The sequence below is a fragment of the Passer domesticus genome, chromosome 2, assembly GCF_036417665.1.
Source record: "Passer domesticus isolate bPasDom1 chromosome 2, bPasDom1.hap1, whole genome shotgun sequence".
NCBI lineage: Eukaryota > Metazoa > Chordata > Aves > Passeriformes > Passeridae > Passer > Passer domesticus.
In genome coordinates, this window is record NC_087475.1 from 82,936,446 (window position 1) to 82,963,908 (window position 27,463).

General features: G+C 44.5%; 1 protein-coding gene across 4 annotated transcripts in view; it reads left to right on the forward strand.

Annotated features, from left to right (window-relative positions):
* ME3 (malic enzyme 3) overlaps positions 1–21,553 on the forward strand; it is a 117,884-nt gene extending 96,331 nt beyond the window's left edge. For all 4 annotated transcript variants that reach the window (XM_064409597.1, XM_064409595.1, XM_064409598.1 and 1 more), the window contains 8 exons: positions 4,676–4,785; positions 15,902–15,999; positions 17,187–17,300; positions 17,964–18,069; positions 18,637–18,779; positions 19,732–19,905; positions 20,337–20,435; positions 21,272–21,553. In XM_064409597.1, coding sequence (XP_064265667.1) covers positions 4,676–4,785; positions 15,902–15,999; positions 17,187–17,300; positions 17,964–18,069; positions 18,637–18,779; positions 19,732–19,905; positions 20,337–20,435; positions 21,272–21,433 — 1,006 coding nt within the window. In that variant the 3' untranslated portion in view covers positions 21,434–21,553. The remainder of the gene's footprint in view (positions 1–4,675; positions 4,786–15,901; positions 16,000–17,186; positions 17,301–17,963; positions 18,070–18,636; positions 18,780–19,731; positions 19,906–20,336; positions 20,436–21,271) is intronic.
* The last annotated feature ends 5,910 nt before the right edge of the window (positions 21,554–27,463 follow it).

Here is a 27,463-nt window from a genome sequence, read left to right on the forward strand (position 1 = left end):
TTGGACTAAAATGAGTGTATGGGACCATTCTATAAAGCATTTCCCAGTGAGGCTATTTCCACAGGAAGATTTTTGCAAGGTATGAGAGACAGAATTTGGGTCATAATTATTTGTGGCACAAAACCATGAAATAAGCAAACTAATGAGACAGCAATGTAATCTTTGCCTGAAAGACCAGTGAATTTTTTTGGATGAGGAAGAACTGACAAACTGTATCTTTTTGTTTCCAATTCTATAAAATGGGTAAATTAATTCCAGAAGTGGCAGAGAACAGGATCCCCCAGATGGTGGTCTGGCAGCCAAGAGGAGACATGGTGACAGTGTTAAATAATGCCTCTTGTAGTGTAACCAGTTACAAGTTTCAACATGTCTGAATTCTTTCAAAAACACCTCTGTCCAAGGATCCTTCTTGACAGCCTACAGATGTAAGAATGACTCATGCTGAGGGGAAAGCTCCAGTTCCACAAGGAGACATGGAACTGCAGAGATCCCATGAAATGCAAACTGCAGTGTGCTCAAGAGGAATGGCAACACTTTGAGCCCAAAACCATTCCAAAAATACAACCTTCCTTTTTTTTAAAGGGAGATAAAGAACAGAAATGGGAGAAACCACACGGGACTGTGGCACTTTCTCAGTTTCAATGTACCTTATCAGTCTGAAATCCTGATAGTGTACATTTAAGCTTTCCTTGTAGATAAAGGCAGTCAGATCCTGGCTGTTTAACTACTCGTGTCCCATGCCAAGAAGATCATAGAACGCTCTAGAGAAGATGAATCATTGACAGTCAGGATGAGATTGCTGGAGAGAGCCAACCTTAGCTGGCTATGCCTTTCCTGGACTGGAAAACATTCAGTCCTGATGTGACCTGCTGATCTGCTTCCAAATCTCCTTCAGGGCTCTCAGCTGAAAGTTAGGAGATGAGTCACATGGATCAGTGGAAGAATCTATGAGAACTGACAACAAGCCAAGCAGACTGACCTCAAGAGTCTCTTCCTATCACAGCAGTTTTGAAGATCTCTCTGCAGGGCCAGCATCAATTTTTACTTCAAATTTAAGAATATTTAAATGTCTTGGAAGGGATCTTCATAAATCCTTGCTCAAATACTCACTTTATGAACACTCTTTCTATTAAAAGGCATCCTGCACCTGTAGACAGCAAGTATGTGAGTACTAACTGGGACTGTATTCATATGACATGTCATGTATTAAACAGAACAGAAGGTTCCACAAAAGCATACCTCATAAAAAATGACTCTGCCAAAGGAATTAATTAATGTTGGTTTCTTAGTAGAAAATGCAATGTTTCCAATTAAACACAATTTTGCAAAATGAGTTTTCATTTTAAAACATTATGATGGGGGAAGATTGGCCAGTATAATTCACTTCATCAAGTACTTCTGTGCTTGCTGACAGGGGACCACTTGGACACCATACACAAGGGATGGAGCAGGGTAGTTCCTGCAGACATCAACAAAGAAATTGCAGACATTGAAGGGCAGCATAGTATTGCAGTGAAAGGGTGATAAGCCAGTGACCTAAGGTGCATGACATATATTTAAGATCTTCCCAACCAGATCTTCCCAACTGTGATAATTAGATAATATTAGATTACCTCTCCTAATTTAGGTATCTAAAGTTAGATATCTAAATTTAGGTTGGTCATCATAGTCTGCCTTTATAGATACTCTGAAAAAAAGGCATCTCCAGAGATGTTGCCTACTTCCATTTTTCACTTAGACTCGTTGAAAGAAGTTGCTACTGGAGATGCTCTTTTTCTCCATGGTCTGAGAGGGCAGTCAGAATTGTCCAGCTGGGCAATACACAGCTGGGCATTACACAACCAACTTTTAGTTATGTAAAGGTAGTTGAGGAAATCCCATTCTGCACTGCATTTTATTGGCTAGATTCCAGCACATGTAGCAGCTCTTGGGTCACCCTTTTCCTGTGCAGTACCAAGTATTCTCCACCATCTTACCCAAGCTGGACCTTTTCTTAGCATTATTGCATATTAGAGGACTTCTGTGCTCTAGTCCCAAGTTGGCTACATTTTACTTTTGGGTGCAACCCAAACATTCTTTGTAGAAAGCTCTGAATTCCTTCGGGATGAAAGGAATTACACAAATATTGAAATGCTGGCTGTGGGGGAGGGACAGTAGAACTGACTCATCATGTTGATGCTCACAAAGATCTTACTGCACATGGCCCCAGCAGCTGGTTTGTTCAAACTCCTTGCTAAGTTCATCCTTAGTCTGCTCTGGTCACCCTTGGATGGAGCACTGCACGCAGCTGCCAAAGTTCCACGAGAAAAGGGCAGCAGGATCAACTGGTAGATTTCTAAGACAACTCAGTAAGTCAGCTGCCTAGCTGTGTTTAATTTCAGTGACACTGGGTAGCACAAGTTCTTTAAATTTCTCTCAAAACTTCAGTAAGGTGAGTAGCCCTTGAGGACTAAGAGATTCCCATCGTTAACTGTGAATCCGAAATACTTGGTTCTTTCATTTAAAGCATCCAGTCATCAGTCTTGCCATGACCAATTTGTGGTCTTTATGAATGAAAACTTTAGTTTTCACGTTATTCAAAGGTTCACATAAGCTCAAAAATGGAGTTCATACTTTAAAATGCTCAATAGATGTGTTGCAGTGAAAAAGAGCACAATCTTCACAAAATACCTTAGTGAGAAGAGCTTGCACTGCAGCACTGTCCTGTTATACTGAGGGGCGGAAAGAGAAATTAAGTGTTTATGGGCTAACATACTTCTTTTGTACTCTGCTTAATAAACAGGGATCAAAGATGAAAATAGAAGTAACTTGTGCACTGTCCCATGCTGCAGACCACAAATGTGAAGTGAGGAAGGAGTTCACAGAGCTGGTCATGTGTACATTAATGCTGGCTGAGATCACTGGTTTTGTTAAGCAAGTCAGGAATGTTACTTCCTCGGTGATACCAATAAATAAGACTGGTGTTAAATAAATAGTTTCTATAGCAACTGAAGTTGCATAAAAATTTGCTAATCATTTGCTGTGAGATATTGGCAGATATTCGGGATGCTGTGTCATCTCCCTCTTAGCCATGTTTTCCTTACACATCCAAGTGATGAATAAGAGGAACATCCATTAGTAAGCTGATCTTCAGCCAGACCAGGTTGCTCAGAGCCCCCTCTACCTTTACCCTGAATGTTACCAGGGATGGGGCATCCACTACCTCTCTGTGCAGCCTGTGTCAGTCTTTAACCACCCTCCCTTTAAAAAGTATTTTCCTTACATCTAGTTTGAATTTGCCCTCTTTCAGTTTAAAACCATTACCCCTTGTCCTGTTGCTACAGGCCCTACTAAAAGCTCTGTCCCCATTGTGGTCCTTTTCTAAAAACAAACGCAGAGAATAGGAAGCAAGTGTTAGAGCCAACCCTTGTCCCTTTTTGAGACCAGGGGTTTTATCAAGTGAGAGATTCTCAGGATGGAAAAATAAAGGAGCATAATGCATGTGCTTATCCTTGTTTCCTTACTGACAGATATAATTGAAATGGAAAATAATAATAATAAAAATTCAAGGTCCTTCTACAAGAGCCTGACTGCCCACACTGTGAGTGCCGTGAAAAGACCTTTTCATGACAGAAGCCTCAGTTCTCAAATGGAGTATGTTTTATCCAGTATCAGTTTCTACACTAAAGAAGGAGTGTTCTACCTCAGATGTCAGTGGCAAAGGAGGAAAGTCTGAATAGAAGATATGTAAGGTGATGCTACGTCTAACAAAGTGCAGCTCTTTATTCAGCCCCTTCACCTGCCTGCAGCCCAGAGGTTGCTAATAGTTGCATTACTCATTCCCTGAGTTTCTCTCACTGCCCTATCACATTTATGTGTGAGAAACGAGTAATTATAGCCCTTTTAGATTTTATTTGCAGAGCTTTAATGCAGCCTAGAGTCATACAAATTGATGAATGTATATACATATGGACCAGTCTGAATATTACCCAATTTATAAACTGCACACTTCTCCTTGAAATTGCTGGAAATTACTGGACAGTTATGGAAAGTTTGCAATTATTTCCTGCCTTTTCACTCTACAGGTCGCTAGCTGTCATTGCCTGCTGGTTTCCTGCTAAACAACTCAGTGGAGAAAAACATTTCCAAAGCACAGAAGTGTAGCTGTGAAATCACATCATGAACCACTCAGTCCCCCCGTGAAACACTCACTCCATGGGATCCTACAAGCAGATTTTTTTGTCATCTCTTGACCACTTGCAGTTGAAGTGGGCCCCTGGCGGTGTCCCTTTAACTGGTGTCCCCTTTGCAGTCAGATTTGCTGTGATGCAGTGTGGCAGCTGAGCTGCAATACAAAGAGTGTTTCCTTTGCTTTGCGGAGCTCCTCTGCAAATACACCACTGAAAATTTCTCATGCCAGAAGTCCAAAGATGCATGTACATATAGGTATACAACTACACATATTAAGAAGCCATTTGAATTATGAATGCAGTTTAATCCTGGTGACTCCACATTTCTCAGTGTATGGACCTTGGGATGCATGTGATCCTGTTTGCTGTTACTGTGCTGCATTTCTATCATGATACTTCTATTTCTGCACTACTTTATTTCTGCACTAGTGTCTAGCTACATTGCCTTGGTAAAATGTGTATATCTTGTCCTATTTATTCATTTTAAATTGCTCTTTAACTTGCAGGTATGGCATGAATTGCCTGATCCAGTTTGAAGATTTTGCCAATGCTAACGCTTTTCGTCTCCTCAATAAATACCGCAACAAATACTGTACATTCAATGATGATATTCAGGGTAAGTACTGTTAGGAAAATCAAATTTAACCTTCACCTTGTCATAAGAAGCATTGGTTCATATCACAAGACTGTTTATTATACAGTAGTCAGATGTCTGACAGATTTTGGAGTTTACACAGAAGCATTTAAAAATATAAACGAAAGCTCAGCCATCTGAGTTGAAAAGTGAGTCTCCATTGTTTTTAGGAATTTAGCTGTTCATTGAAGAAACATTCAGGGAGAAAATGGATCATATGCTTTAGATTATGCAGGTAACTTAGAGAGTTCCATTAATTTTCTATAATTTACCTAAAACAATGATGACATTTTAACAGTTATGCAAGGCTTTCCGTTTTCGTGAGCCAGGTGGTCATTAGCTGATCCTGGCATTTTCCCTCTATTGTTAGACTCTTTACTACATGCACAAAAATAAAGGTAAACCATCTTCTTTCCTCTCTGTGGATGCTAACTCTGCAGTAATCTGAGAACAGATCTGTTCTCCCCTAGCGTGGTTAACATAACTCTTCCAGCATCAAAGAGAAGTGACAGCAGCAATGCTGGGGTTATAGCAAACAAGTCTCCAGGTCCTGAGAGGCTCAGCAGTCAGCAGGATTGATCAATGCCCACAGGGATGCACTCTGCATCCTGGTCTGATGCTGACTTTGCTTTAAACCTTTGGAAGGGCTGTTTGCCCATTTGACAGGGACAGGATTTTCCCAAGTCTCTGCAAACAACCAGTTCTCCTCTGAGTCCCTTCATCTTTTCTTTTGTCTAGTCCTGCTTGAAACATGCAGAAATTTCCAGTGTTTGATTTAATTATTTGCAGTCAGTTGGATTCATCCTCACTTGTACTTGAAAGAGACTGAAAGAAACATCAGTGTTATTTTTCACACAATGCTGGTTCTTTTGTGAGCAGACTTTCCAGTGCTGTTTCTGCATCTGCTGCTTATCTAACAATATTTGGCAATGTGTACAGCAGCTTCTTCCTATCTGACACAAGGAGTAAGATCCTGGTTTGGGGAAATGTGGTTGGTGTAGTGGGGTGCATGGACCTGCTCAAAGACATTTTCATGGGGAGGGTTTAGAAGCACACAAGCAAAGGCATTTCAGGGAAGGGCAGATGGATACTCCTGTACAAGAAGACTCATCAGGTATTCTTGCCACCCCCAAAAACTTCCAGTGGAGAGAGAAGCACAGAAAAAGAAAACCCAGGAGATAAGTTTTTTAATGGAAGTATTGAATGGGGGAACCAAGCACTCAGACTTCTATGAAGATGGGCAGATGAAGGCATAATAAGAAGCTGATGTTGTAAAGATTTTTTTTTGATTAGTTGCTATCTCTGAAAATGGAAGGGGACTCAAGCAGTCAAAAAGAGGCCAAGTGATATGGCAAATCACACATCAGAGGCCTGGATGTAGGTTTTCTTGGAAGAACTGGAGTGAATGGCAAAGTTTTCTTGGTGAATTTGGAAGGTTTCTTTGATAACAGGAGAAAAATAGAACATTAAAGCTAAACTGCATATTCTGAGTGGGAAGCAGCAGACTATTTTTTATTGCTTTCTTTTGGCCATAGGTCATAGCTGAATGACTCAGACAGTTCCTGGTAACAACTGCCCCAGAGCAGCAAACCACATCCAGGAGGATGCTGTAAAACAGTATTGTCATAAAATGAACCTTATCTGATTCTCCCCAGTTAGATGCATCTTACAGTGCATGGGAGGTGTCAAGCCCCCTGAAAATTATTTCAAGTCCTGCCTTTTCAAAGAGTAAAACATGGTAGTAAAACATGTAGTTACTACATTCTTTGTAGTAAAACATGGTTATATTTCAAATAAAGCATTTTGCTGGCACTGGTTTCTCAGTAGTAGATAAGTAAAGAAATCCTGCTGAGCTTTTGCACAACAAGCAATGAGTCGAAGGAAGCAAGCACCTGTTTAGTCTTTTTTATGGAGCTGTCAGAAAGAAAAGGGAAATCCAAGCTAGGTTACTAGTCAGAAATTAGTTTTGAGGACCTTTGGAATGCTTAAGTAATATATATCTACTCACTTAACTCTGTCTTGAAGTCATGTCAGACATAAAAGAGTTGAATCTGGGATGAGTAGTCTGATTTACCCACCCTAATATGTCCCTTTGTATCCTCAGATGATAGGAACTGGCATTTTCTCACTTACTCCCTCCTGTCCTTTGAGTTTACCTTAGACTCTCTCTTTTCTAACGTGATGATCTTTCATGACTCACCTACTTTAGAAAGTGTTAGAGTTCAATGTAAGTAGTGTTTAAATGATTAATGAGAATTATACAAAGCCTTGTTAATGCAAGCTGGATTAATTTTACCCAAGCGAGACAGGAACAGACCTTGTGAAGCCTGAATTATTCCAGCTTCTGAGCTGGCAATGTTTTAAGTATGTTGAATTAAAAACATCTTAGGCACAAGCAGTGCAAGGTAGATGAGGCCTGAGCTATACTAATTAAACTCATTGACTCATTGGCCTTTGGTTATTGGGACTCTGGATGCAGTGTGCCTACACATACACACCCAGATGAGATGAGGAATAGAGGTATAAATTGCTTCCCTTAAGATCCTTTAGGCCTCCCTGTTCTCGCCCCAGGGCCTAAACAAAATGAAAAACAGTTTAAAATATTAATACCTACTTCTTTTTTTTTTTTTCTTACAAATTACTGTATTTCCAAATCCATCCTAACCCCAGAGAATGAAGGTGACTCAGAGCCCTTCCAGTTGGAGCCAGCCCGCTGATGCTGGGTGGGATGCCTGCCAGGTACCACCAACTGGGACGAGGTGACTGCTTATTCTGAAAGCCATCAGCCTGGGATCTAGGCAGGAGCTGGCTCACAGTGCCCGTGTGTGGGAGCTCCCATTGAGGGAGTGCTTCTCCTTCCTCTAAGGGGGTGATGACATCAGTCCTTTCCCAGCTCTGTCTGGGTTCATGCAAGGGGCAGCAGCTTCAATTACAGCTCTGAGGGAGAAAATTGATTGTCACTTCTTCCTTTTCCTCAGTAAAGTACAAGGGCAGGCTCTGAAGCACATAAGATTAGAGGTACATGAGAAGGCTTTAGCTCCTGCTCTTTCTCTTCCTCCTCTAACTTTGCTCCATTTAATTGTTCAGTGTTAAACAGAAAGTAGACAACTTAAAAGTCTTACAAAGTTGTCAAGTCTGGTGAGTCCTTGAAGCAGACATCTCTGGATTCCTGCTTCATACAAGAAATTACATAAAGCCATTGAAAGCATTAGTATGGAAGGGACCTCTGGACATCAGCCAGCCCTCACTAAAATAAAGGGTGATTTCAAACTTAGATCCAAGTTTTATATTATTTCAAGTTCCTCAGAGCCTTGTCCAGCCAAATACTTTGCAGTATATACAAGGATGGGTATCCACAATCTCTTTTCACTACCTGTTCCAAAGGTTTCTCATCTTCCTTGTGCATTTTTCCCGTAATATCTAATTGGAATTTTGCTAGATGCAACTTGTGTTCAATGTGCCTCATCTTTTTTTTGCTACACCTCTGAGAAGAATCTGGCCTCTTTACAAACACTCCAACCAGTGCTTGTAAACAGAAATTAGATATCCTCTTAGTCTTCTCCGGCACTTTCAAACCCAAGCTCCTCAATCCTTTTTGTATACTCTGGTCATATTTGTGTCCCTCCTCTGGACTTGCTCCAGTCTGTCATTGTGCTGAAAGCCCCAAATGGAACGTGCTTGTCTAGGGATGGCCTCAAAAGTACTGAAATAGAAAAAATTATACTTTTTTTTTTTTTTACCTACTGTTGACACAGCCTAGCAGGCTGTTGGTCTTCTGTGTCACACGGGCTTATTGCTGGCTCATCCTCCACTTGCTGGCCACCCCAAAGTTTTCTTCTGCAAAGCTGCAGGACTTTGCATTTGCCTTTGCTGACACTCACGAGGTTTCCCTAGCCCCGAGGTTTCTCCAGCCTGCTGAGATCCCTGTGAATGACTGTCATACCACCACTGTGTCAATCACTATCCCCAATTTGTAATCATCCGTGAACTTTACAGAAGTGCATTCTGTTTTATAATCCAGATTGTTATGAGAATTTAAATAGTATTGGCCTCTTTGTACCACTGACTACAAACCTTTGAGCCTACCAGCCCAGCCACTTTTTCACCCACTTGTTCAGTCTGTTCCTCTCCAGTTTGGCTACAAGGATGTTTTGGGGGATTATGTCAAAGCCTTCATGCAAATCAAGGAAAACATCCAGAGTTCTATTTCCATGATGAGAACTTTACGCATGCAAAATTACAGCATCTCTATGGACTTCTGCCTATTTAGCAGGGATTATTCAAGAGACAAAGTCCATGAGACCTGATGAGATGCATCTAAGGATTCATCTGAGGTATGTGGCCAACAGCATTACAAAGTCACTCTTTGAAAGGTTATGGTAATTGAGGAGATCCTAATTCCTGAAAAAAAGACAAATGTCACACCTATCTTCAAGAAAGTCAAAAAGAAAGATTCAAGGAATTTTAGCCCAGCTAGCCTAACCACAGTGTCTGGGGATGACAAAGCAAGTCTTCTGGAAGTCCACCCAGGAACATGAAGGTGAATGAGAACAGTATGGATCTCCCAAGGCAAATCATACCTGACCAACTTAGATGCCTCTTGAGATGTTTGCTCAGTAATGAACAGCAGAAGTTGTTCTTCAAGTTTAGTCAGAATTGCAGAAAAAATAAAGAAATCTTTAATGTGTTATGTAATTAATTGTGTCGGATCATGTCATTCAAAAGTTTTTCACACATGCAGGCAGGGCAAAGAGAACAGTGAACAAAAGCATAAAGCCCGTTATCTAAAGTAGTCTGTGGGCAATGCTCAGGGTCCCCCCTTTCACAGAACATCTCTGAGTCTTTTCCAAGTCATTACAGCAATGATTCCCCTTGGTTGTAGGATGTGTGACTGCTGATGGTCCTCAAAATATCTTTTGACCCACCAACCACCTTTTCTCATTATCCTAGCTGATAACCTTTCCATAACCTTCCCAAGACACTTCAGGAAGCAGTGCCTGGCCTGAAGCAACAGTGCTCCAGATCTCAGCTGAGGCTGGGAACAGGCTGACTCCAGTGTCACAAATCTGAGCAGCTTCAAACACTTGGGCAAGTTGGAAATCAATCATGTGCAAACGAGGCCCGTTTCACAGGCACGTTTCCATGTGCTGCGAGAAGCAGGCAAAGTGAGAGTTCTTGGCTCAGCAGTAACTAATTTCAGCAGATTAAAATGGTACAGTATCTTACTTTGTTGTTTCAGCTGGCGTGGCAAATGCATCGGTAATTATCACAGGAAGCTAAGGAGGGGGAAGCACAATGGGAAGGGAGTGAGGGACGGTACCTTACTGGGGAACAAAGCAGGCAATGTCTTGCCAGGCAGCTCCTGAGCAGCACACTTCCCTTGGGGATTTACCCAGCCTGGAGATAGAGGTGGAGGTGTTCTCAGTCCTGTAGAGGTTCACTATTAACAGTCCCTCTGGACCTGCTGTGCTCCGCAGCAGAAGAGGCTGCAAGGGCCAGCTCCTGGGTTTGTGCTGAATTCACACACTGACTGCTTCACAAGGCAGGTCAGAACAGTGTGGACTCCAGGATGTAAATGGGCCTCATTTTCTTGGGCTTATCCTTGCAGCACTGTAAAGATCAAGCCCTTATCTTCTGTCACTTTGGGGAATTGTGGCATTTGTTTCCCTTTCTTTTCCTGGTTTTCTTGTTTGCTGTTGATGTCATTCAATGGATGCCACTGCCAAGCCCTCCTCTGTAGTGAAAAAGAGCACAGGTCACCTGTGTGTTAAGCTGTCTGCCATCTTTTAAGTCCAGGCTAAGGAGGCCAAATGGACAGAAGAAAGGGCTGTGCTCTGACCTGGTTCAGCTTGTTGGTGTGCAGCAGCATGCACAGAGTCCCCAGTGCTGTGATGGGGATGCTTTCTTGCAGACTCCTGGCAGCTGCCTGACAGCCTCTGCCCATATGTGCGTGCCCGAGGGGCTCAGCCTGTGTGGGCACAGTGGTGCAGGCTGGCACCCTGCAGGCAGGAGGGAGGGCACTGCTGCCATGGTCAGAACCGGTCATGAAGGTTATGCACAGTATAGTCCAAGAACTTTATAGTGGAAAAATTAAAAGGAACCTAGAGATGGCCTCATTAGGCTTCTCCATTGTCAGGCAGCTCTTCTCCATGCTGCCAACAATTCTGGGTCACCCTTCAGAGAACAAGTTCCACCCCTGTGCATCAGTGCTTTGCATTTTACTGCTCTTCTTGTTGACTAACTCTGCACCATTTCTAAGTTTATTTTCTTAATGTCTTACAGAGGCCCTCTGGGGGAAGGGTAACACTAGCCCACAGCCATGGAGGGGAAGACCTTGAGTTGCAAACACTGTGGCAGTTTTTTGCTCCAGCTTTGTTGTGTTTGACTTTTGAGTATGCATTTGGAGTGGATCTGGACAAGCTCCACTCTGCTTTCCAGTAATGGGCGGAACTGCTGCAGGGAGTTAATGTGAACCAGAATTTGGAAAAGCCCTAGGCTTCCTCCTCATCCATAAATTTAGATATATTTCCTTGGCTGCCCTTTGCTAGAGCTGTTAAACTAGAGTTTGCTGTTCCCTGGGCCCTCATACTGGCATGGTTTGACAGGGTGAAGTGTAAGCAGGCAGGTCAAGAGAAGAAAAAAAAAGATCAGTCTGAATTTGGTCATCTTTTCCACCAGTGTACTATGGCAAAGGGGAAATCACCCACATAGGTGTTGTGTGAAGAAACAGGCAGTGGTGTGGCTGCACGTTCCCATTGCTGCTGCAATGGGAAGGACTCTGTATGGTGGTGATGCTCAGTTCAGTCAGCCCTCCAGGACAGGTGACAGGGCAGTGCCAGCTATCAGCATGAGAGGACTCCTGCCCCAAGCACCCCCATGGTCCATGCTTTTCCCTGTGTTCCCTGCTTAGCCACTGGCTGCTGGCACAGCCTTGAGCTCGGCGCTGGGCAGCACTTTCCCCGGAGACTCGTGCAGTGCTCCCTGTAACTCAGAGGAGCTGAGAGCCCCTCTGCCCCTCTCCCCACTCTGAGGAAGGGCCAGGTCCTCGGGAATGGGAGCCTCTCTGCTGCAGCCTTTCTCATGCGATGCAGGGGAGCAGATCCTTTCTCAGGTTGTGCTCCAGTGTACCTCCACTGACATCTACTGGGGCTTGTTCTCACTTGCAGTAGTACAAGTGGAACATCAACCCCACAGGGTTTTCCTTCGTGTTTTACAATATTCTGAATGTGCCTGAGTGTCAGAAATTGATTCTGAATGAATGAATTCTCATTCAGTTGATTGAGATGGCCATGTTCCTGACTGTGCCTTAATTCTAAATGCCTCTTTTTTTCTACTGGTTCTGTTGCTGTGGACTTCCCAGAGAGGTCCCGAGGTCTGCTTGCTATTTTGTGATATCAAAATTTAGCACTCACTTTAAGTCTTGGATAGACAGGATGGTTTGAAAGCACTTTCCTTTCTTCTCTCTGTACCACTCCATATCTCACCTCAGATACAGACCAGCCAAGCTGGCTCTTGCTAATTACTTAGGGAAGCAGTTATCTGCAATAGCAGCACTCATTCTTTTTGGAAAACAGATAGACCAATGTGTTGAAGGATAGCTGGTGTTTTCTTGCCATGCTGAGAGTTCCCTGCTCCAGTCTGACTTTCTGATTCTTTTAGAACTGAAGCAAATGATTAGCCAGTTCTTTACATGAACCAGCTGTGAACCCTTCTCCACAGAGATACTCTGTTGTTCTGTGCTCAGAAATTGTAATTTTCAAAGAAAAATATTGAGCTAAGGCCAAGGTACAGTAACTTTATTACTTGAGTAATGAGGGTGAGATGGAATTTGGGAGACATGGAGGGATTAGAAACACATTGGAACAAGAGAGGAGGATTAGGAGTGGCAGAGCTGAACAGAGTCCTGCTGTTAGTCAAAGCTGCAGCACAAGTGCAGGGGATGAGTAATGGCACACCCAGTCCCACAGGTCTCTGCTCTGCAGACTGAGTCTGTCCCCTTTCTTTCCATATACACCACTTGTCAAATTCCTGCTAGTGACACCTTAGAAAAGTACCTCAAGTACCTCCCTCTGTTGAAATCTCTCAAGAGCATTTCCCACTTAAATGGGTTTGCAAATACCAGCATTTGTCCCATCAGCCTTCTTGACGATCAAAAGGTATAAAGCAGTTTTGCCTGGGTCAGGACCAAGAGAAACAAGATATTTCTCCAGTTACATTTCAGTCTTTTCAATATTTTCCAGGCATCTATCACTGCTAATGCTATGACCTGACACTTACACCATCACACTGTAATGATGTCACTTCTGGTTTTTTAACTTTGATCAGTTCCCCACTCCCACCCACATGGGAATTTGGGGATTTCTGTGCAAAGTAAGCCTTGGAGATAGTGTGTGAACATGTGTGAGAGTACACATAGATGTTCATACTCTACTGCATGTCACAAGCCTGGCATTGCTGACAGCTGGTCTCTCCCCATTTCTTTGCAGTTCAGACTTACAGAGTGGAATCTCTTTCCACACAGATTAGGTGTCTGCAACAGAAGTGCCTACATGTATTCCAGTTACCTTGTCTGTCTAAAAAACATGTGGTGGTAGTGACTCTTCTAGGGTGTATTTCATTTAACCCAGTTCAGCTGGCTGCTTTAGCATAAGCAGGATCATACATGTTTGTTTAGAGGAGTCCCCTCCTCAGCGTCTGTCATGGCACGCCAAGCAGCCCTGCTGATTATAGACTCACCATAACACAGAGAATGAGCATGGACTGGTTATGTGACACCCATAAAACACAAAATCTAAAAACTAGGCAATTATCCAGTGTTCTTTTAAATTTCCTGGATGTTCATTATCTTCCTCTGTGATTTTCCTAGTTCAGTGGAATTTCACCAGGCAAATACACGATTCTAAAGGGAGCATTAAAAGGCAGAGATGTAGTGCAGGAGGAGCAAGGGGAAATCCTTTGTACACTTCCTTCAGTTGTGTGACATGTTAATACTGAAGCAACAAGGTGCTCAGTGGCTGGTTCCTTCCCTGCTGACTCCCTTTTAAACTGAACTCAGATGGTCTGGGTCTGGAAATGTAATGGTAAAAACTTTTCTGAGCTGATCAAGAGAATTCATCCTTGGTGCTGAAGGGAGTGTCCCAAGTGATTCATTTCAAGAAAGAAGTTTATGAGGTTATCAACCATCAGTCTAGTCTGTTTTGTGTTTAAGGCATGAAGGCTTGCAGTGCCCTCATGAAGTCATGGATGCCTTATCCCTGGAAGTGTTCAAGGACAGGTTGGATGGGGCTTGGAACAACCTGATCTAGTGGAAGATGTCCCTGCTTGTGTCAGGGGAGTGGAACTAGATGGTCTTTGAGGTCCCTTCCAACCCAAACCACTCTATGGTTCTATGAAGTGATACTGCCATTGTGTGCCAGTGTGGACACCACATCTGTTGCAGAAGTGTGGCTGCTGTCACCTCTGCTAAACCAGAATCACTCTTAACAGAGGCTAATTATTAGCTTTTAGAGAAGGAAATTCATCTGAGTTATAGTCACAAAGTGTTTCACATTGTACAGACAAATACTTCTGATCTGGCCTATAAAGATTTACTTTGTCAGAGTTGTGTATATAGGTTGCCTAAACAAGATAAGTCATGTAAATAAAAGTACTTCTTTGACAGAGTACTTGTGCTTCCACTATATTTCCTGCTTGCTAGGAAATGATAAGAGTGTGAATCATTCCCCAGTGATATACCAGCAGATTCCTGGCTTGTCTGTGGTTTTCGCACTAAAGAAAAGGAGCAGGTAAAGCTGAATTTGTTTTCTGGGTCCTTCAGAGATGGGGCAGCTCCATCTGCTGGTGTCACTGCTCGTGCTCATGTCTGCTCAGGAGCTGCTGTTTCTCAGACAGACTCTTCCTGATGCCTTGCAGCACCCCAGGCCCTAAGGACCCTGCAGGGAACCTCAGTGAAGCACTGACTATTTAAAATCCTGAACCGCTGGCTGATTACGTGGGCAGCAAAATAGGAAATGCTGGAAATTTGCTGAAATCAAGTATATTAGCCTTAAAGTGGTCACTGCCTGCCCCAGCTATGACCACCCCCCACAAGACTCGTTACTATAGGGTCTCCCTGATTTCCCACAAAGCTTCTAAAGATGAGAATGGAGAGACAAGCACTAGAGCTGAGAACAGATCAAAACTAGGGCATATCCAGACTGATATTCTTTCAAATGCTAAGGAATAAAACTAATCGACTTTTTGATCCTTATGGGTCCCTCCAACTTTCTGTATTCTGTGATCAAACTTCCACCTTCATTCCCAGGTCCCCTTTAACGTTGCATCCCACTTGCCCAAGTGAGCTGAGATACTGCCAGTGCCTGAATCCTTATTACCTTATGCCTTATTTATTTCCACCATATTCTTCACCTGGGACAGGACATTAGATGAATGTTGGATGCGATTTATGTGTGAGTTATGTGGGGTAAAGGCAGGTTATTCAGTCTGGACATTTGCCCCCCCCTTAATGCATGGCAAGCTGTAGATATCACAGTGGCTGTCACAGCAGGACTCTGCTCCATTTACTGCATTGTTCCTCACTAATCTGGGACCACCTCCTGTCCTTAATGACTCCTTAATGTTTAGCAGCAGGATGTGATGGCTGTGAGTCAGGGTATCAGGGTGTTAGAGTGATGCTGGGCTGTGAAGGTAAATAGGAGAAGAAGACGGTAATTCCATAATCACAGAGGATTTTTTGACAAGGGGACCCAAGTTCAAACCACTGCTCTGCTACAGGGGTCTTATGTGACCTTAGAGAAGTCAGGTGCATCTTAAACCCTTGCAAATTAGGTATTAACTTCTTCTGACATTCTGGGATTTGGTATCTCTTTGACTCTACGTGGAGGAAAATTGGTGTTTTCCAGCCTTGCAGGGGAATCTCAATAATATATTAATATTAATAATGATAATTTGTTAATATTTCAGCACAAGGAAGGTAGTCTGATCCTTCAGTGACAGAATCTAAGAGAATGATTCCTACCACAAGGTTTCTGACAGTATATCTGCAGGGTAGACAGTGTATTTGCCAGGATGTCCCTCTCATTGTGTTTCTGTCTTTCAGGCACAGCATCTGTTGCAGTCGCTGGCCTCATTGCAGCCTTAAGGATCACAAAGAACAAGCTCTCTGACCAGAAGTTTGTTTTCCAGGGAGCTGGAGAGGTACGAATGTTCCTGAGCTTGCACCTTAATATGCTCCAGTTTCAAATTTAGAGAGAGAAAAGTCAACTGTGAAACTTCCTGCAAGGCTTGGCTTCATAAGGATGAAGCACAGAAGCAGGTTCCTTGTCACTGGGCAGGATCCTACAGGTGGATCTTGCTGCTGTGTGGAAGTTACCAACAGTCTGACAGTGATTTTTTGGCCCACGAATCCTGAAACTGCCCATGTGTCAGTGGGGCTTTAAATACCTTTAGGGAAGTTCCTTATGAGGCAAAAATATTAAGGAGGCTGGTTTGAGTTCTCAGGGTTGATGTCTAGAGTAAACTAGAATTTCTTTAGCAGCAGAGTCCAAAGGACTCAGACTCAAAGAACTGTAAGAACAGAACCTTTCTATCTGGAGTCAGTCATAGTGCTCCATGGCAGAAGCCAGGTTGCCTGTGTGGCACCTTGCTCAAAGAGAGAGGCAGAAAAAGGGTCGATGGAGGGTCAGTGGGTCCTTGGACCCTCCAAAGCCTGGTCCATGGACTAAAGGTGTTGGTCCAGGACCTGTCTCAGCTCTTACCCACCTGTGAGACTTCGGGAAGGTCTGTTATTACTTGTCTATCCCTCACTGAGAAAAAGATTGCTCTCTGCCTCTCCACCCCTGCTGCCACATGTGTCTGTGCTGGTCACCATCTCCGTGGCCCAGAGTCCCTCCTGCCTCGTTAGTCCCCCTCGGGGTAGAAGGACCAGGCATGGCTGTAGGACCAGAAACACACAGAATGTCCAGGGCTGCTTTTCCAGGCAGGAGAATGGGACAAGACTTTCCTCATGGCCGTATTTCAAATGCAGCAGTCCCGCTTGGCTTTGAGTTCCTCTGTACTGGCATTGCCACCAGCATTTTTTAAGTGTCTGCATCTCTTCCTCCCCTGCAGCAGCTGGTTTAAATTATGGAGACAACCCCTGCTTGTCAAGGTACCACCTCTGCTTCTTCAGCCTCACCTGCAACCTGCTCTGCTGAATGATTGTGAGGGGTTTTATTTTTGGCAGCACCTACAATGCTAAAATCAGCCCCATTCCTTGGCACTGTACAACAGAAAGTCTTCCTGCTTTGTGCAGTGCTGGGGGATGACACAACCCACCTCTCATTTAAAATCTTCCCCCAATATATAATGATATCCCAATGAAGTGTTTATATACTGTGTTCCAGGCTGCCATGGGCATAGCTCATCTCATCCTCATGGCCATGGAAAAGGAAGGAGTTTCACGAGAGGATGCCATCAAAAAAATTTGGATGGTGGACTCCAAGGGACTGATTGTGAAGGTGAATTTGTCTCCAGAGCTGAGCTCCACTCACCTGCCATCCAGTGCCAGCTAGAGGGGCCAGAGCAGGCAGATACCCTGGACCCCTGCTCAGCCCTGAAGTAAAGGCTGTGGTTTTATTGGTGTCAGCATTGCTGCTCCTGCTTTCAGAGGACTAGGTCTCATGGTGACAAGTGTGCCAGCAGCACTGGCTGCCCTAAAGGCAACGCTTCAGGCTGGGCCTCTAAAGTGGAAGGATACCCTGCTGGCCATGGCCTCAAGCAGTACTGGAAGTCTTGCACATCATATGGAGCATTATCACAGCATTGTGCCCTGCTTGGTGACCCAGCCTGGCCCAGCTCCATTCTGCACTCCCTGTGTCCCCAGAGCCTCTGCCCTTGTCCCTCCTCAGACTGGAGGAGACTTGTGCTTTGTGTACAAGTGAAGGGAAGCCAGGTCCCTCCTCCACACAGTCAGTGTACTTCGGTGGGTGAGAGGAGCAGAGGCCAGCCCACTGTGACATTTCACCAACCCCTCCATGCCTGACTGGCTGATGCTGAGCTCCTGCTCTGTGGAATCTGCTTTAGGTAGAGGGCTGAGAGATTAAATGAGCTGAAGATGAGTTACCATGTTATGTGTGCACCTTTTGCCAACAGACCAAGGTCTGATTCCTTTTTCCTCACAGGGCAGGAGTCACCTGAACCATGAGAAAGAAATGTTTGCTCAGGACCACCCTGGTGTAGACACACTGGAAGAGGTTGTGCAGAAAGTTAAGCCTACAGCAGTTATAGGTGAGTTCACTTGATATGACCTTTTCATGTCCATTCAATTCTTAGGAAAGTTTCTGTCTTTCCTCCAGAGTCTCCTTTTGTTCTCCTAGTCAAAACAAAATGAGCTTTTTTCACCCCCATTTTGTTGGTTGAGTTCTCCATATCCTTTTTGTGTTAACTATGGGGCACAGGCTTCCTCACTCCTTTGGAGCTGTAGGAATTCTTTCAGACAGAGCTGTAGAGGGAAGTGCTGGGGGAGGCAGAATCCGGGGCTCTCAAGCAACAAACTTGGCCCTGTCAGGCTGAGAGGGATGAGGATGACAACAGGCACCTCAGGAAGGTCTTTGGGAATCAGAGTGCTGCAGTCAGGCTGGACAAAACACTGGTGCCCACTCTGCCTGGAGGAGCAGAGGGCTTTGTTTTGAGACAGGCTTTAAATCTCACTGTCATATGAGAAAGATGCCACCTGCATCTCCAGAGATAAAGCTGGTTGCCTCCCACAGTTCATTCACCAGTCCCAGAGGAGCAGCCCGATGCTCTGAAGTCACACAGTGGGAAGGGTGAGCAACTCTGCTGTTGCTGTTCCAGGTGTGGCGGCTGTTGCAGGAGCTTTCACTGAGAAGCTGCTGAAGGACATGGCAGCCTTCAATGAGAGGCCCATCGTGTTCGCCCTGAGCAACCCCACGAGCAAAGCAGAGTGCACAGCAGAGCAGTGCTACCGCCTCACCCAGGTACTGCCTCACCCTGGTACCTCCTCACCCTGGTACCTCCTCACCCTGGTACCTCACACAGGTACCTCACCCTGGTGTACCTCACAGGTACCACAGCTCAGCACGGGGAGCTCGGGGCCTGGCTGGACTCAGGACACCACAGTGGGGCATGCTGCAAACAAATGACAGCCTGCATAAATTGAAATAAGAGATAGTCGAGCTGGGTGTAAAAAAGACTTTGATGCTGTGAGGAGGGTCAGGAGGTGGAGCAGGGGGCAGGGCCAAGGTTGCTCGTGCAGTCTCTGTCGTTGCAAGTTTTCCAAGACCAGACTGGGTAAAGCCCTGAGCAAGCTGATCTGATTTCGTAGCTGACCTTGCTGTGTGCAAGAATTTGGGTCCCTACCAGCCTGAATTACTTTGTGACCCTCTAAAGAAAGTGCTTGCCTCCTTCACCCACAGCTGTCTGAGATGTCCCATCCTCTCCGGTTTCTGTCCCCTGTGTTATGCCAACCTAGTTGTTTATGTAACTATTTCATCACCCATCTTAGACCCAATGCCACTGAAGAATTAGTCATGTGGATTGACTTGGCTTGAGAGAGGAGCCCTTGTCTCACTCTTTTCTTTGCCTTCCCCACCACCTGCCTATGGCCAGAGCAAGCACACAGCCCCACACCTTTATCCCACGAGTCTCTCTTCATACTCCATAGATGGTTGATAGAGAGATGGAAAGACTCCTCAGCAACTTGCAGTACAAACACATGCTCAGTGCATGATGGCCCTTTCCATGGCCCTGATCCTGGCTCTGGGGGTGTGGGTCCTCCCAAAATGTCAGGTGGCTCTGGTGGAGATGCCTTTGCTGACTGAGTTTTGGCAACTTTGTCACCAGTGTCCCCTGAGCACAGGTCATGATGAGCAGCAGAAATCTAACACTTCTCCTCCGAATCTGAATGCTTTTTTCTCTCTCTTTGATCAGGGCCGGGGAATATTTGCAAGTGGGAGTCCGTTCCCAAAGGTAACCCTGCCCAATGGACAGACCTTCTTCCCTGGCCAAGGAAACAACGCCTACGTCTTCCCAGGAGTGGCTCTGGGAGTCATTGCCAGCGGGGTCCGGCACATCTCTGATGAAATCTTCCTCATCACAGCAGAGGTTTCCAAATGACATTTAACTGATACTGTAAACAAGATGATAAGAGGCACATGTGTCTACTTCAGAAGTTTTAAAGAACCTGGCCCAGGACAATGCATGGAGAGGAAACAGCTCAGCCTCAGCAAAAAGCTGCAGCCTTCTCCTGGGTCAGGGAAAGCTCATGCTTCCATTACACCTACAGAGGTGCAAGGAGTCATGACAGGGTTCTGCTTCTCCACACCTGCTGCCCTAACACAGCAGTGCCCCACTCTGGCTCAGTCTGAAGTCTGTGAGGAAATGTGTACGCACGTGTGTTTGAACAGGTCACGAGTTCCCATCAGGACTAGTCCCAGCCCCAGTGCTGCTGAGGTTTCAGCCACATACCATGTAATATGAGGGACTGTGGTATGTGCTTGAGACCACCCCTAAAACTGCCATCCTCTTCTTTCTAGGCTATTGCTGCCGAGGTGACAGAGCAGCATCTTGCAGAAGGAAGACTCTATCCCCCCTTGGACACCATCAGAGAAGTGTCTCTCAAAATTGCTGTGAAAGTGAGTATTTCCATTCTTACTTCAATTTTTCCTGGTAGGAAGGGAGGAAATGCCCAAAAATGGCATTTTTGGTTTATGGTTTGTGGGGTTTTTTTGGTTTTTTATTTAATTCAATTTATTCTAAAGTCTAAAGCAGTCATTCTCAGGAATTCTTCTGGCCATAATTGCTGCTTTGATTTCTTCTATCATTAAAACCCAGATGTGAAAAAATGCATTCTGATTCTGGGTGCCTCACAGCTCACAAAGCTCTGCTTTATTGCTTGAAACTGTGAGTCTTCAGCACTTCAAAAAATGAGGTTTAGAGTCAAATTCAAACATTACTCAAATTGCCAAAAGATTGTAGGTTCCAAATTGCTATTTTGGAACCTTTCCTCATGTGTTTGGTAGGGACCTAAGTACATAAGTACTATTCCACATGTGGACTTGTCTAATTACGGGTTTGGTGCCCTGTATACATCAGATCTGTGATTCAGAGACACCCACTGAGAATCTCCTTGGCCTGCTCAGAGCTACTGATGGATGCAGAGCATGGCCAAGGAGCTCACAGGTGTGAGCAGAGCTGGCCAAAGGGCTGCTCTCCCTCTTCACCTGCACACCCCAACCATTCTGCCAGGGCAGGGGGTGCTTTTCTTAGCAGCCACTGCTTGCGGGCAGCTTACACTCCCTCACCCAACTGAGGGTGAGGTGCAGCTGACTCACAGAGAGAAAAAAGCAAAAAGCTGCACAATTCTGAGAGGAGGAAAGAGGGAAACACAGACAGAGCCAAACTGCAGTTGATTTCAACTTCATAATGTGCCAGCATTGTTTCAGCAGCTCATTTTGTCATCTTTTTGCAGATTGTTGACTGGGCCTACAAGCATGGCCTCGCTTCTTCGTACCCTGAGCCAGCAGACAAGGAAACCTTTGTGAAACAGCTCATGTACAGCTCTGACTATGATTCTTTTGTTTTTGATGATTACAGGTGGCCCCCTGCAGCCATGCAAACACAAAGTATATAAGGTTTTGTGAGAATTGTTCTCTCATTTTGCCATCAGTTCCTGTGGCCCATGTCATTGCTGATATAGCACACTTCCAGGCTTGCAGAATGATAAAAGTAAATTAATCCAAGTTGGTTTTTACTTGGCACTGATTTTTGTCTTGGGGAGCATGTCAGTAGGGAATAAAATGAAGTCCAGGGTGGGCAGTGGCTCCTCCAAGGGAGAGGCAGACTGGCTGCAGCCCATGCCAGTCAGTCAGCACTGCTGATTGCTGATTGCTTAACATACTGCCTGCCCTCAGCTGCCTTGGGATAAGCTGCCACCTCAGAAGCACAGAATCCCACTGCTACTGGGAGTGCCCATAGGAAGCTCAAATCCATGTGGCCATCCCTCACACATGAGAGCCACTTTGCCTGTGGCTCTCTGGATGTAATGGGAGGTGTGTGCATTGCCCTGGGAGAGTTGCACACTTGGGAAGCACTACTCACTTCTGCTTCTGGAGTCCCTGACGTTGGGGAGTGTCAGCCAACCCAAAGTGGTGCATGGGTCACACAGCCTGGCACTGTCATCTGCCACACCCCAAGGAAACAAACCCCAAAACCTCCCTCAGCCCCTCCCCTCCTCAATTCAGGTGGCCCTTCAAGAGAACAAGAGTGAAGGGACACATAGGGGACGGCCAAGCCAGAGATCAGGACACCCCCAGAACCACATAGAGCCATCACATTGATGCAGCTCCTGATGGACGCTGCTAAGGAAGCAGTGCCACCAGCCAAGGGCTCTCTGGGAGTCTCTCTGTGTCACAGAGTTTCAGGGAGGTCTCCCCCAGCCTTGTGACATTGTCATGCCTCACTGAATATTATGGCAGCAGGATGCGTGCTTCTGACCATAACTGGGAAGGAACACAGGGATTGCTGGCAACTCTTCCAGCACACACTCCCTGTGCTGGTGGGGCTGAAGGGAAGGTGTGCTCGGGGAGCACAGCAAGTTGGGTGGGAGCCTTTTATGGGAGCAAGGCCATGCCTGCCCCGCCTTGCCGTGTTCCCACAGTGTAGGATCCAAAGGGAACCACTGGAGGGCTGCAGAGGACTTCTGTGTGCATCTTTGCCCAGGAGAGAAGGTCCTGTCGGCAGCACCTCGCATTTTACCAGGTACTTAAGCAGTGGCAGTGAATATTCTTTTCTTGTCCAGTCTTGTACAAGAAGAGTCTCCTGCAGAGGGAATACTTACTGGAGTTGGAGTTGCTGGGCGCCTGCCCTACAAGGAACATCAACTAGTAAAAGAGTCTAAACTGGTGTAGAAAAAAACTCAAGTTGAATAGTGTGGGACTTTTAGCTGCTGTGTTTTGTTTTCTGCTTTAAAGCAAAGATATTTCTAGCAGCTAATTTTGGATATCTCTATTCCCAGTTTTTCTCTCAGTAGCAGGAAAAGTCTCTATTCTTAAATTGGTTTTTTTTCCTTCTTTTGAAAAATGAGGTCGTTTGAAACCAGTGCTATAACTATCATAAACACAAGAAAAATATATAAATAAACATAATAATTTAGCAATTAATTTAATACCTATTTAATACCTATTTCAGAAGGGATTATTGTGTCATCCAAACATGATGGCCTGGCCATTTCCTGATACCTGAATTACCTCTGCCAGGAAAAAAACCCTTAATTTCTTTTTGCTTTGTCACTCATCTATCTCCTCTTATTTAACAAAATTTCATCTTATTCCAGTTGGTCTGGATTAGCCAGGTAGCATTTGTCTGTAGTAAAATATGTTGTTCTTCCCCTGGCAGGGCCCATTTATTGGCCAAGACAGCACATTGCTTGGAGTTGCCACAGGCTGTAGCACTGGCTTTTCTCCAGGAGCATCCAGGAACCAGTGTGTGGCTCTGACAACCCAAGGGGCTCTGGACAATACAATAAAAATAAATTATATTGAAATCAGGGCCATCCTCCTCTGGCCTGACTTCAGCCCCTGTGCTTGGTGTTCTGTCAGCTGGCTCTAGGCATCAAGGGTCATCTAAGCCATAAAAAGAATTAATCACAAACTTTAGGGAAAAAGTCAGGATGTCTGGCCATCACATTTGTATTAGTAACACCAGGCATGTTTTTACAAGTAGCCACCCAAAATTAAGCTTTTATCCTTTAAGTCATGTTCTGAGGCTTCTTCCTCACAAGCCGTGACTTCGTGTGCAAATGGGAGACATTTGTTCTGCTGGCTCTTCAAGGGTTTGATGACCTTTACATCCTGAAAGGAAAATCTTGATAAAATCACTAATTAATGACTGAGCTTGAATCATTTGTCCCAGATACGTGGATAAACAAAGAAGCTAAAGGTCTGGCTATTAAACAGGAAAGAAAGGTTTTTCTTCATAGAGCGAGCTGTTCAAATACCTAAAATGGTGGTAATTGATTTATATGCAATTATTGGAGAGCACCGAAGCAATTATAGCTGTTATTTGAAGCCCAGGTCTACTGTGTGGTGTTTCTATGCAAAAAATGATTAGTTACCCACTGATGAAAAATGATAGTAGAAGGATGGAATTTCTCCTCATTTAAACTTGATACCCAATTTTATGCCTCTGATCTTGGCTTTCTGAATCTTGAGAATAACAGGGCTGTTTACTCCAGACCTAACAAATCTAGCTGTCAAACCACTGGCAGAGATGAGACTGCTGGCATGGGATGGGGATTTGATCACAGAACTGTAACATTGCTGCTGTTACTGAAACAAGATCTGCCAGAGTCCAGCTCAACTCACAGTCACATTCATACAGTCAGCAGTCAGAGCACTAAATGTTATTTAATCTGTAACTCCTGCAGATTGGTCTGGAAAGTCACTGAGATGTCCAGAGATCTCACAGACTGACTATGAACCTCCATCGCCTTTCAGGGTGCTCAGCCTCAATACCCAAACATTCTGGTGAGCTTGAGAGCTGAACACATCAAAGAGAGATTGGAAGAGAAGGAAATAAGAATGTCATGCTAAGAGAGGGTCCAGGACAGCTCTCAGTGCCACCCTGGAGTGTTGTGTCCACCTGAACCCAGAGTCCTGAGCACACTGCACAGGCTCAAGCTCTTTGCTATGAGATTTAGAAGACAAAAAGAGTCATGTCTGCTACATCACTGAAATGAGTCATAGAAATCAGTCCCTATAAATTTCTCCTTTACCCTGTGGTACAGAAAAGCCTGTATCACATTCTGCAATTAAAAAAGGGACAAAAATCTGGGCCACTGCTTCTCCTGTGACACCATCCTTGGTCCAGCAGCTTCTCAGGCACGATTCTTCTGATTGAAGAGTATTGTGGCAACATCAAATTAAAAATCCTTCACTGAGTTTTCACCACAATGTAGGTACAAAGGGTTGAAACTGTGGGCCTCTATCTTTTATGAAGCTGAACAAAAATAAAATTAGTAACAATTATGGCCAGCTTCCCCAAGAGAGAGCAGTCTGTATTCCCCATCTGCAGGCACCAGTAAAGTGATTTGTCATGTAGTGTTTTAGGTTTAACTCACTCCCAGTCTGACAGGAGATCTGCTTCACTTAGCTGTGGCTGAAATGGCTGAGCTGAGCTCCAGCCATTCCTGGACTAAGCCAAACTGCCCCCACTTCACTCCAAACCCTCCTGGAGGATGCACTTGGGCACTGATCACAGGTTGTAGCAACAGAGGCACAGGTACAGTTCCCTTCAGCACGCAGCTAAGGGGTGGCACCTATGGCAAAGAGAGAGCAGGAAATTGAGATTCATCTCATCTGGCACAGCAGGATTTGCCAGAATTTGTTCAGCAGAGCCCACAGAATTAATTACAATTAGCTGCTGAGGCTGAAGCAGTCTAAAATGCTCACCAGGAGACATCCTAGCACACAAAACATGCACTAACAGGCGCACCAGAACCCTTTACTACAAATCCTGAATCCTCTCCTCCCTCCTTCAGTGCAGCCAGTTCACATTTTCTTATATACCCAACATTGTTGGGGAATACCTGGAAGGAGCACAGGGTAAATCATGCAGTTTTAGCTGCCTCTGGGGGATGACACAAATTGTATAAATAAGATGTGATTCCCCCATTTCAGAGAAGGAAAGATGAAGGATCATTTGGGACTGCTGCCTATTCCTCAAATCCCACACTGGCCTATTCAAGTAATTATAAATACATCCCACTGACAGCAATGCAGTGACATTGAGTCTGTGACCTCTGGACAGCTGTAGGTCTGTGGACTAAAATCATAACAACCCTAAAGATAAGGCTTTGACAGTACATTTCCATTTCATATGGAGGGAGTCCAAAAAGCACAAAAGCCTAAAAACCTGCAGGCTGCTGAAGTAGTTCTTTGCCAGCAAGGGAGGGGATAATCAGGGTTCCAGTGTGGTATTGAAAAATATTATTAAACACCTTCATCATTCATCGCCTTTCAGCAATCTCCTGCCAATATTTACCTACACAGAATTGGGGAGAGAGTGCTCATTATCATACACTCTACTTTTGGCTGTTTTTGTAGATGTGTTACAAACACCACTGGATTTTAAGGAAGTGTTCACCAGCCTCTTTGGCTGACTCAAAGCTATCCTAAAAGCATTCCCAGCTGTCTCTTCATATAGTCGGGCTTGTAGGCTTGAATTCTCACAGTCTCATCTGAATTTCTTGCACATCTCTATGGAATTGCTCCACCACCTTTTTCCTCCTGTTGCCAATAAGTGCAGAATGACCTTCAGTTTTTGCACTGTTGCCAAAAGCAGTTTATTTAGAAAGTCAGAAAACAAAAAGAGTTTAGAAAAAACTTCTGTATCTTTTTCACTAACACTTTGATCAACTATGTAAACTCAGCGAAGATGACTCATCATCAATGGCTGGGCTGTACTAGAGCAATCCCAAGCTCAGGCCATGAAATAGTTAATGAGCCTGTTTCAAAACACTTTAAAAAAAGGAATCTTTCTGCTTTCTGAAAGTGGCTTTGGAATAGACCCAGACTATTTAAGTGACAAAATACTGAGACACAGTAGTAATTATTCATGGTGAACCCTTACTTACTTGTCAGTAAATCACCACTAAGGAAAGGTTAAGATTCCCTCATTTAAAATGAGAAGCAAGGGTTCTTGTAATCCCCCTTTATCATCTTCGACTATATAAGAAAAATTATTAACATGTGTATGTTTTCCCATCAAAACCTCCAGTAACATCAGGCAGTACGTGTAAAATACACCAGCAATAAAATGGAGTTTAGTTATCTGAGGAACTTTGTGCAGGCTTTGTAAAATTAAATAGTTTGGTAGTCTGACCTCGATCCAACCAAACAGAACGCATTTCCTTTCAAAGGGAGACACTTCTTTTAAGAGAGAAAAGCTTAAAAGAATCAGCTTTAGTCCTTAGGGACAGACTCCTTATAAAAGTACATCAAAAAAACCAAAATATCTTGCTCAATTACAAAAGCTTTTATTCTTGCAGATGCTTAAGATTATGATCTTCAGTGTTTCAGAGGAGAAAACAATTTCCCAAGGGTGTTTCTGAGTGAGACTGTTAGGTGATGTTTTCAGTGCCTGTACTATTCAAGCTGGGGGAAGCAACCCAACAAAAAGAGCCCACACATGCACAAAGGAGATCAAAGATGCAGCCTCACTAGATGGCAACCCTGGGCTGTTCAGGTGCCCTCACCATCTCCACAGTGTGGAGAGGGGCTCCAGTGCTCCTCAGGAGTTACACAGAAGTTTTTGTTTGGTCTGTGTTGGGAAAAGCTGTTGTTAGCTCCTTTCCAGGCTCATCAGACTTCCCATGCCAGGTTCTCTTCAGACACAAATACATCCTCTGGCAGCAATGTAGCCATACTTAGAAGAACACTGATTTCTAGATTTCCTTTTTTTCTTTCAGTGCAAGCTCCTATAATCTGAATATTCCTCTTTAAGGAACTATAGCAGGATAGAGGCTAAACTGAAGAGACTTGTGCAGCTGCTGCTGAGTCAGCCTGATTCCCAGAGCCAGACCCCAAGCTCTTGCAAGCCCACAAAGAACCCTCCCAAGCTGGGAGCACTGGGAATGGGCTGCCACCCCAGCCTTGGATCAGCC